Below are 10,628 nucleotides of genomic sequence, written 5' to 3' on the forward strand. Positions count from 1 at the left end.
ACATGCAATGATCTATGGAGCAGAGAGGAGAATCAGCTTCCCAGGGTCTTCCATACAGCTGCTGAGTGCCCTGTGGGTGAAAGAAAAGCTCATGAACTTTTGCCATGCCGTAGCGGAGAGGGAGGCAAGGCCAGGGGCAGCATGAGCAGAGCACCCTGTCCCTATCAGGGCAGCTGCTGACACTTGTGCAGAGCTGTCCCCTCCAGAGCCACACTGAGAAACTGCAGCACGTTGAGAGGAAGGCAAAGAAAACCAGCAAATAACCAGAAAAGGCTTGAGGGAAAGGGTCTTGAGTGTTCAGTGGATATGTTTTTCCACGATTAAGCAAAGGTATTAAAACCTTTTCACCGTGGAAAGGTAAGAGCACTTGGTGAGCAGGGAGATAGGCAGAGGGAATGAGGAGATGGAAGAGGAATCAGGACAGCAATGGTTCTGCTCTGGCAGCCAGGTAAGACTGAAGATCTCTTGGGCCACCTCTCCTTGCTGAGGTTGGTTTCTCCTTGCCCTGTATGAGAGGATGGGCAGGGTGGCTGGTGGCAAGGCTCTCTTTGAGTGTGAAGGCATCTGCAGAATGCACAGGTGCATTCAACAAGAGCAAATATTCCACCTGAAACAATGCACTGTGCTCTTCCCAGCTGCAGACAGCAGAGCACACCAGCGCCAGGCAGAGCATCCTTGCTGCAGAAGATGTACCCAATAGTCTTGCACAGGCAAACAGTCCCAATCCAATCTGCTTAAAAAAACCCAGTCAATGGTTACAATGCTGAGCAGAGACAAAATTCCTGTTCAGTTCCTGTAGAAAAGGTTAAGGAGAAAGACAGGCATCAGGATCACCTCAAGGCTTTTGACAGCTCCAGTGTTCTGGGGTTAGGCTCTCCTGGGCAAAGGCACAGTGTCACCAGTGCCCTCATAACAGAAATATTGCATCCCTACCATACAGCTTTTATAGGATGGCATATGGGGGAGGGAGGGGAGGGCTGGGGGAAAGACTTTGAGGCTAGCTGCTGCTTTGTTGGCTTGTTCATGGTTAACCAAAGGAGAGAAGGTGTCTGGAGGGGAAGAGAGGGTGCCAAGTTTCAAAGGGTAACCTGGCTCAGTGCAGTGAAGTGTGCCATCACAACAGGAGCGCAGAGGCCGCCGAGTCAAGCAGGCGGGGAAGACAATGCTGGAGAAGACAAAGAAGGTGCTCAAGACTAATAGCATTACCATAAGGCAGATGCTGGCAGAAGCACTGGGAACATTCATCCTCATGGTAAGGAGAAGTCTGTGCATGTGCGTGTGTGTTTGTGTGCGTGTGTGTTTAGCCATTTAAGGCAGCGATGTGTAAGGTCAGTGGTTTCCTGCCACATCCTCAGGGCTGCCCGGGGGTTGGTTGCTGCTGCTCACCCCTCTGCTTTGGTGGGGTGGCAGTTTCCCAGCAGGCAGACCATCTGCCAAAAACTTTCTGGAGCAAAAATGTAATGCAGGGAAAGGGAGGTGGGTGCTGGGAGAGAGGGAAGTAGGTGGCATAGAATTAAAATATCACAGAATTATTTAGGTTGGGAAAGATCTTTAAGAGTTCAAGAATTAACCTGGCATTGTGGAGGCCACCACTAAACCATGTCCCTAAGTGCCACAACTACACGTCTTTTAAGTACCTCCAAGGTATTATATGTATTTAATATCTGTAAACCCACCACTTCCCTGGGCAGCCGGTTCCAATGATTGACAACTCTGCTGGTGAACAGATTTTTCCTAATAGCCAATCTAATCTTCCCCTGGCACAATTTAGGACCATTTCCTTTTACCCTGTTGCTTGTTACATGGGAGAAGAGACCAGCCCCCCTTCCTACTCCCTCCTGTCAGGGGGCTGGAGAAAGTGATCAGGTCCTCCCTGAGCCTCCTTTTCTCCAGACTGAACATCCACAGCTCCGGCAGCTGCTCCTCATCAAACTTGTGTTCCTGTGGACCCTTTCCCACCTCCACTGCCCTTTCTGGACATGTTGCTCTTTCAGTTCTCTTCTAGAAGAAAATTGAGGAAGAGTTTGGGAATGAAATCAAAGAGTAGTGTCAACAGTGATTGTAGAAGATCCCATACAGTGAATGGAGGCTTTTCCTTCTGCTGTGCCAGAGGTGTGGTGTAGCTTGGGGTGAACTGAACTGGTCTGGGGAACAGCCTCTTCTATCACTGACAGCTGCTGCAAAATGAAAATAGCATTAATCCATCTTCCCCCTGGGGTTGCCAGGGTAATGAACTTTCCAGAGAAATTCTCCAGAACCACAACCCACCATTAGGAAATGTAATTACAGGGTGTGAAGCATGCCAGGATTTCACTTTTGATTTTGTTGATGCCAATCGAACAGTGCTTATGTAAATCATACATAAACTGCCCCCTTGCCTGGGGGATCTGTTTCACAGAGAAATAATTAAGTGGGTTTCAGCTTGTGGGCTGCTTCAGAAATGTTTGGGTAGAGGATTAGAAAGGTTTTGCAGTCACTGTAGGGGCTGGTGGGGGTCAAGTACCCACCGGGACCAGAGATTTTGAGTGTTTGATCAACAGAGCAGAATGAGATCCTCCCTCTGAAAAGGCCCAGTATCTATCTGTGCCAATTTGCCACACCTGGACTTAGCCTGCGATAGAGGCTGGACATGCAAAGGCTGGGCATAACCTAAATAACTTGGAGATTTAAAGTGGAAGAAATTAAGACTTGTGTAAGCATAGGGACCTTCTGACACAGCTTTCTGTACCAAGGAAGGCGCTAATTTATAAGGATGACAACTGCCTGTGCTGAGCATGGTTGCTTTTTATCATGTCATTTTGCACATCCTGCTCTTTGAATTTCACTCCCAGGTAGTTTTGCACCCATAGTAAGTCAGAGCACAGATATCTATGACTCCTCTGCAGCAGCTTAGCAAATTCTTTTGCCTTTCCCATTCTTGGTTATTTGGTGGTAGAAGCTCCCAGGTGATAAAGAACAACTTCAGGGTCGTCCTGTCAGGGAAGCAGAATGAGGTGGAGAATTTACTCTGCACTCTGACAGTTCAAGGCAGGTTTTGCAGCCTGCAGCTCACACTGGCTCTTCCTTCACTCATCCATGTGAGGGAAGAGAGAAAAGGAGGGCACTGCACATGGGCCCCATCAAGGGCTAAAGACAAACAGCATCCAGCATCAGAACAAAGTATAGAGTACCTTGGCCCTCAGTGCAAGAGGCAATGCTCTGGATGTTCCTCCAGGATGCCTGAATGGCTGTTTTTTGGGTGATCGCACTCACCCCAGGGCCTCTCAGTTTAATGGACAGGAAGTGTTGGTAAGAGGAACCAGGCAGCAGGACTAAGCAGTACAAGGAGTAGGGAAGAAGAAATTGAAATAAATGGTGTTTTGGGACTGTGAGGATACAGGAAAAAACCAGAAATTTGGATCTGTGCTGAAAACCAGATTCTGTGTCCTATCTTGTGTTTTTTTTCAGAATATTGCTCTTTATGCACAGTCATGTCTCCTCCTCTGCAGCCCTCTCTGCACCTGTGTGCTCTCCCGCATAACTTGTGCCTTACATATTTGTTATCTTTTGTATCTGGCTTTGGAAAAATCAGAGATGAAAAAGAGAGATGAAAAAATCAGAGACAGAATTTGTGTAATTTGCAGATGCTAAGGGACATCACAAACAGTTTCTGGGGGCTTTTGCTGAGGCAGACTGAGAAGAGCTCACACTGTGGGGGCTGTAGCTCTGTGTAGAGCACAGAGTGTGGTCTGTGTCTACAAGAGTGATAAGAAGAGCAGCCTCTCTGGGGAACAGAGGATTTGGGTGATGTCTGAAGGCAGTGAGGGGAACCAGACACATGAGATAAAATTTGGACTCAGGCAGAGTAGCCAGAAAAAAAATCACAGTTAAATAGTACAAGCCAAAGCAGAAGTTTATGTACTGGAGACCATATTGACTTTCTTGTCTTTGAAAGACATGTCACCTTGGATAAACATCAATGCAATCCAAGGAATAGGATACACTTTCCAAACCCTCAGTGGTTTATGGGGCAGAAACCTCAAGAAATGCCTTGTCCTTCTCTAGATTTCAGTGTAAGAGCATGCAAAGAACCGATTTTTTCACTCTTACCACATGAAAAGCATGAAATAGAATTCTCTCTTTCAGGACAGAGCAATGTCTTGAATATGTGTTTTCCTGCTGAAGAGTGTTTACCTCTAGTTTTTTCCCCTGGTTCTCCTTTAGTCACCAAAAAGACCCACTGAAACTTTGGCTGTTTCCAAACTAAAAATATATGTATTCAATGGAAAAGTTAAACCAGAATTTCCTTTCTTAACTTTTGCTTCAATGTTACCAAAATTAGAGTTGAGTTTGGCAAATAGCGATGTACTGCCCAAACGACATATTTAGTCAATAAATTGCACACCAGGAAAAGAAGGACAGTAAGAATTTGCACACCCTCCTTCCATCCACCTTGGATGTTGTCTCCCAGTGGTCCACAGTGATGCTCCCCCAGTTCATGCCCCTGGTTTCAGGCAGAGACATCGGCAGTGTGCCTGTGTGAGTGACCCCCACTGAGCCCCAGCTCTTGGTGTGAGTATTTGGGGTTTGTCTCTCCATATCCAACCATAATGAAAGTGCCTAGTTTGGTTTGATGGGCACCAATCACAGGTATCACTTCAGTTTTTGCAGGGCAAGGCTGTTCTTTGTCTTCTGACACCTTAGAGACTTCCTGTCTTTAGGAGCTCATTACTTTTGCAGAAAAACTAGCAAAGAAGCTCAGTCTACCACAGCAACAAGAATACTTTTAACACTCCTTTCTCTCTTTCTTTTTACACAGGTTTTTGGCTTGTCTTCTGTGGCACAAGTGGTATTGGGAAAAGGAAATACTGGTCACTATCTGAGCATCAACATGGCATTTGGCATTGGCGTTACCTTGGGTATCTATACAGCTGGAAAAATATCTGGTGAGCAGCACTGTCAAACATGGGACATATCCATGTCCCAAAAAGGCCATGTGCACTGGGGACAGCAGGAGTGGGGTGTGGAGGGGTGTGTTATGGCATGGGCAGCGCCCTCACCTAAAAAAAGCAGTCCTAGAGTCCCCAGGCATGAAAAGCAGGAGAGGCCAAGGACAAGGCATGCACAGCAAATGGACAGAATACTGACCCCAGCTTGTGCTCTGAGCTGTGACAGGGCAAGTGGGATGGGGAGAGGGGAGGAGATTTGGCCAGCCCCTTCTGTTGTGGCCAGCAGAACCAAGTTTCAGCAGCTCCACCATTTGGGACATGCCAACACAGCCCACGGACACAGGGAGCTCCCAAAACCTGCTGCTGATATGACCCATGGGGAAGTAAATAATTTATTGTGAAGGAGAGCTTACTGCTGATGTTGCAATAGAAATGGTATGCAAATTTTCTCCTTATCACACACACCCATGCACAGATGCCTCACATGAACTTGGGAAGTGGTGTTTTGGGGCCATGAGGTGGCATCCATCACATGACAAGAGCACTACCTTTGCCTTCTGCAATTTCTGCATTCATTTGCACCAAGAGAAAACATTAAGGGCCCTAATGGGCAGAAAGTTAAAGCAATTCTTTGCTCTTGAATTGTTGGAGTAGACAAGAGGTCCAAACCTTGGGTTGCCTTGGAAAGGAAAAATTTTCCATGTGAGCAGTCAGGAGCAGTCAGCTCTTGATTTTCTTGTCCTTTTGGAGCTGGTGGAAACACCCTGGGGAAAGCGGACTGAGGAAAGTAGATCCTACAGTCCCAAGTGACTCTTGAGAAGAAGCTGATCTGTTGAGGGCAGAGGGCAGTGCAGAAGGGATCTCAGCTCAGCCAGCAATAGTATGGTTACAAAACAAACTTCACACCTTCCTGACATAGTAATTTGGCTTCATCTGTGTCACAAGACGCTTTTTGTGGTCTCTGAAATGGCTGGCCATACCCACAAAAGAGCAGAGGGTCTAAGAAGGGATCAACCCCATTCCATTTGTGATTGTTGGACTGTAGCAGGTGGTACATGCACTTCCACCTTGTCCTGCACTTTGATGAAATTATGGGTGTCTGCATCTTACCCCTTTTGGATTCTGGAGTAGAAGATGGTCATGAAGGCTGGGACATTTACTGAGCCTCAAAGTTTATACCTATCAGGCAGGAAAAATAAATATTTTCTTTAGACTCCTGGGGATAGGAGGCCTGGAGAACACATGTGGTTTGTATCAAGGGCATGAGACCCAGACCCACTTAGTCTTCAAAAGCACCATTGTGATACCAACCTCCTCCACAGAAGGTGTTCCATCAAAACAAGGTCCTTATCTACCAGTAGCTACGTAAAATGTGCTGAAGTATGGTCTCTTTTTAAGCTCAGTAGGGAGAAGCTCCTTGAGAAACTCATAGGGAAACTCATACCTTCCCAAGAGAGGTATATCTGACAGGTGAGGCAGCCTGTGGTCTAAGAATTCTTAGAAGACAAGCTAGGAGCTCTTTACTTGCATGATTCAGCTGTAGAGAGAGAAAGGATCTTTTTGTGTTTGTGCAGGAGTAATACCCTGACCTGAGAGAGTCTTGCTGTTCTGGGTATTTCTGGGTGATTACTGCGGGGCATGGAGCACAGAACCAAAGAATAGTTTGGATTGGAAGAGACCTTTTAAAGTTCATCCAGTCCAACCGCCCTGCAATGAGCAGAAACATCGACTAGAGCAGGTTACTCAGAGCCCTGTCCAATCTGGCCTTGAATATTTCTAGGGATGGGGCATCCACCATGTCACATGTTCCAATACAGCTGCATCAGTGTTGAGGCCTCTTTTTTCTGTGATTTTGCAGGAGCTCATCTGAATGCTGCCATCACTGTTACACAGTGTGTTTTAGGAAACATCTCCTCGAAAACGCTTGTAGCTTATGTGATCGGCCAGTTCCTGGGCTCCTTTTTGGCAGCAGCCACCGTCTTTGCTCTCTACTACGGTAGGGTTATGTCTTTTATCACAGAGGTTGCTGTAGGCATAATTTCAGTCAACCCACAGTGTTCTCAAAATATGTCCTTTTGCAGTACCCAGCATGATTTCTGGGCAAGGAGGGCAAGCTCTGGGTTGTGGGGCAGACTCAAGTGCAGAGCAGGTCCCAGATACACCTCTGGGAGGGATATGCACATCCTGGAGAACACAGCTCCTTTTACTCAGGGCATTCCCACTTCCAAGACCTGTCTTCAGCAGAAGGGCAGTAGCTGCATTTTGTCAGCATTTTGTTTCCAGGTCTGCAGGGGTTTTATTTATGTGAACCACCATGTATTAGGTGCTGCTGGAGCTCTGGGGGGACTCTACTGCTCTGTGGAACACAGGTTTGCAGCCATTTGGGGTTTTGAGCTGTGAGCTAAGGCCCACCACCCATCGTCTCTAGCATGTCTCTGAGGGGCAGAGGGTTGGAGGCCTCCAGTGCATCCAGGCTACCCCAGGCTCCTGGAGGAGGAATAGGGAACTGGTAGGTGTAAGGAAGTGAGTGCAGACCAAAGTCTGTGGGTAACAGATATTGGTGAGATCATGCTCTGTGAGGAGTGTGTCACCTCCATCACATCTTCCACCGCCTCCCTTGTCCCTGATGTCTGTGCTGGCTGCAACAGGTGGACTTGTGTGTGTGTCCTGTGGGACGAAATGCTATGCTAACTTCCATAATTCCCACTTCTCCTAGATGCTCTTTATGACTACACCAATGGGAGCTTTACGGTGACAGGACCAACTGCCACAGCAATGATCTTCTCTACGTACCCTGCTTCCAATGTGTCCTTGCAGGGAGCCTTTTTCACAGAGGTCAGTGGGGATGGCTGTGGTGTTCCAGGAGAAGGTGGGTGGTGCAGGGCTGCTACAGGTCCCCACAGCCCTACATGCACAGACAACCACAACCTCTTTTCCCAAGGAGCCCAGCATCCAGGCAGGCGTCTGAAAGGTAAGATCCAAGGCACCTTAGTGGCTGAGCAAGCCTAAAGGGTTCTGACCAGAGCCTAATTCATGAAGGTTGCTCCACAGCTTGGTCCAGGGGCTCTCCAGACAACTTCCCTGCATGCTGTTCAAGCAGTGAGAAGTGAGAAGCTGAGCTATATCATCAGCCATCTCCTCTGGGCTCTGGGCTGAACTGTTCCTTTCTTTATTGGATTCTACACCCCCTCCATGCTCCTCAGTAGCTGTCCTGGCTGCCCCTCCCCAGCACAGAGAGCCTGGGACTGTCTCCCCATGAGCACAGCCTGGACTGAACTCTGTGTTTGAACAGATCCATTGAGACTGTGTGCAGTGGATTCCCAGCTTACGGTGCAGTGTCCAGATGCCCAGAAATAGGAAAGGGATTCTTCATGGGGATGTGGGGCACTGAGACATAAGGGATGGAAGATTCACTTCCAATGCAAATCTTTGGAAGCCTGTGATTTGGACTCTGAGCTGATAAAACTCCTGCCTGGGCATGATGAAGAGGATGGTGGATGAGCCTAGAGGTGGGGAGTGGATCTCCTCAGCCTTCTGTGGACCAGTGTCCTTGATGCAAAAGAAAGAAAATAAGAGTGACAGCGCTTTGCCAAAAGCTGCAGTTTCTGGTTTTCTGTTTTTGCTGGTGTCTGTGCAAGCAGTCCAAGTCTCTCCAGCTGCATTTTCTAAAGCAGAAAGAGACAGGCGTCATCACCTCTATCAAAATTATGCTTCTCGATGTCCTGGGCACTGCAAATCTACAAATGCCAGCTACGTAGTCACTGATGGGAAATTCAGTTTCCCAGGTGAGAATCTGGTATCTGCATACAGGCTGTACAAAACATCATTTCCTCTAGAGATGATCAGGTTTGTCTCGTGAGCAGTTTGTTATGGCTCTGCTCTTATTACACAGAATGTACTTAAAATAACCCATTTCCCTGACTGGAAAGATAGTGAGAGATGACATTGCTGAGAAATTTGTATCTGTCTCAGTGATGAGGTTTTTGCTGAAAAAAGAATTTTCTTCAGTCCACCTGTGAGGAGGGAATAATATTTGGGTCTCTCCTGCCTTGATCAGACCATGAATCTCATCTGCTCTTTCATTCTGGGAAGTCTCTTCTCCTCTGCTGAGCAGGATCTTTCAACCATCCCCATCCTCTCTCCTGACATGTTCTTCTCCCTTTTCTGCTCCTGCAGTTTACTGCAACAGTTATGCTGATCCTGGGTATTCTAGTCATCCATGACGAGAAAAACAATGGAGCCGTCAAAGGCGCTCAGCCCATGCTCACGGGTGTGCTGGTCCTGGGCATTGGTCTGGGAATGGGGCTGAACACAGGCTATGCCATAAACCCCTCCAGGGACCTGCCCCCACGGATCTTCACGGCAGTGGCTGGCTGGGGAATGGAAGTCTTCTCGTGAGTGACCTGTTTTGCTCTTACCCCGCTCAGCTTGCCAGGGGAGGAGATAAGCACAAGATAAAATGTGTCATGAAGCCTTTTTTCTCTGGACCAAGTGATAGTATCACTGCAGAGTGTGAGGGTTGTGCCTATAGGAGCCTTCTGTATTATGTACACAAAGCTTGGAGTACAGTGATTCTCCAGCACGGGATTCACCTTGACACTCAGATACCTCAGTCTGGGCACCAAATTGTCTGTCTGTTCACCAGAGATCCAGCTGTTTTTTCAGTGAGCAGAGAGCCAGATGCAGCTCATCTGAATGCAGGTGGATTGCTGAACAGGTCTCCTAAATGTAGAGTCTGAATTTGGACATGAAACCTTGCCTTCCTCTATCTAGTAAGATGCTGTTATGTTACAGCTTTTCCAATGGGGTAATCATTACCCGAGTCTCCTGTCCTGGATGCCCACTTTCCTTAAATTCCCAGAAAATATATTTGAAAGCTCAGTAGAGGAGTCACAGATTTTATTGGAAACAGGGAGGCAAAATGCCTGTGTATGTCTGAGAGTCCCACTCATCAAGACCACACAGCCCATTTCTTTTGGAGAACAAGAAACCGGCAGTGTGGAGCCACCTTTCCATGCTGATGGGGAAAATTACCTTCCCTCCAGCAGTTATGTTGGGGGGACAGGGAATTTGTCTAAGCCAATTGTAGGCTTAGTGCCTAGAGTGGGACAGACTCCTCTGCTCACACAGCTCACTCCTGCCCTGGCAGAATGAGGTGGCAGGGCAGTGGTTCCAGTCTGGCTCACCAGCTGCCTCTTCTGTGTTTCATTTTAGGGCTGATCATTCCTGGTGGTGGATTCCAGTCACAGCTCCAATTCTTGGAAGTCTTTTTGGTGTTCTACTCTACAAACTCTGCATTGAATTTCACAACCAGCCTGACCATGAAGCTGAACCTGAGAAAGATCAGGCAGGCATGGAGACTTCCCAACTGTGATGGCCATGTGCTGTGATGAGACATGTGAAGGGCACATCTGTCTGTCCACCACGCTGGTGGGATGAGGGATTAGATTTCAGTAAACCTACTCTGCTTAAACAGACAAACTCGGTATCTGAGATATTGAGAAGACCTATGTAGGACTAGACCTGGCTGTGCCCTGAAGGAATTATTCGATCTCCCTGTGTAAAAATCTACAAAAAAAACCCTAACCAAAAACAAACAAACAAAAAAAAACCAAACAAAAAACACCAAAACCTCAAAACAAAAATCATCATATTCTCAATCATCATATTCTGAAGAAAAGTAAAGCAGAGCTACAAGTC

The 10,628-nt window shown here is 47.3% G+C and overlaps 1 protein-coding gene across 1 annotated transcript; it reads left to right on the top strand.

Annotated features, from left to right (window-relative positions):
- The first annotated feature begins 403 nt into the window (after window positions 1-403).
- Window positions 404-10,302, top strand: LOC115915794 (aquaporin-7-like). Its single transcript, XM_030969472.1, has 7 exons — window positions 404-448; window positions 1,124-1,252; window positions 4,799-4,925; window positions 6,787-6,924; window positions 7,645-7,763; window positions 9,105-9,322; window positions 10,143-10,302. The coding sequence occupies exons 1-7, from the start codon at window positions 404-406 to the stop codon at window positions 10,300-10,302; spliced, it is 936 nt and encodes a 311-aa protein (XP_030825332.1).
- Window positions 10,303-10,628: the final 326 nt, after the last annotated feature.

Source organism: Camarhynchus parvulus, chromosome Z (assembly GCF_901933205.1).
Source record: "Camarhynchus parvulus chromosome Z, STF_HiC, whole genome shotgun sequence".
Classification (NCBI taxonomy): Eukaryota; Metazoa; Chordata; class Aves; order Passeriformes; family Thraupidae; genus Camarhynchus; species Camarhynchus parvulus.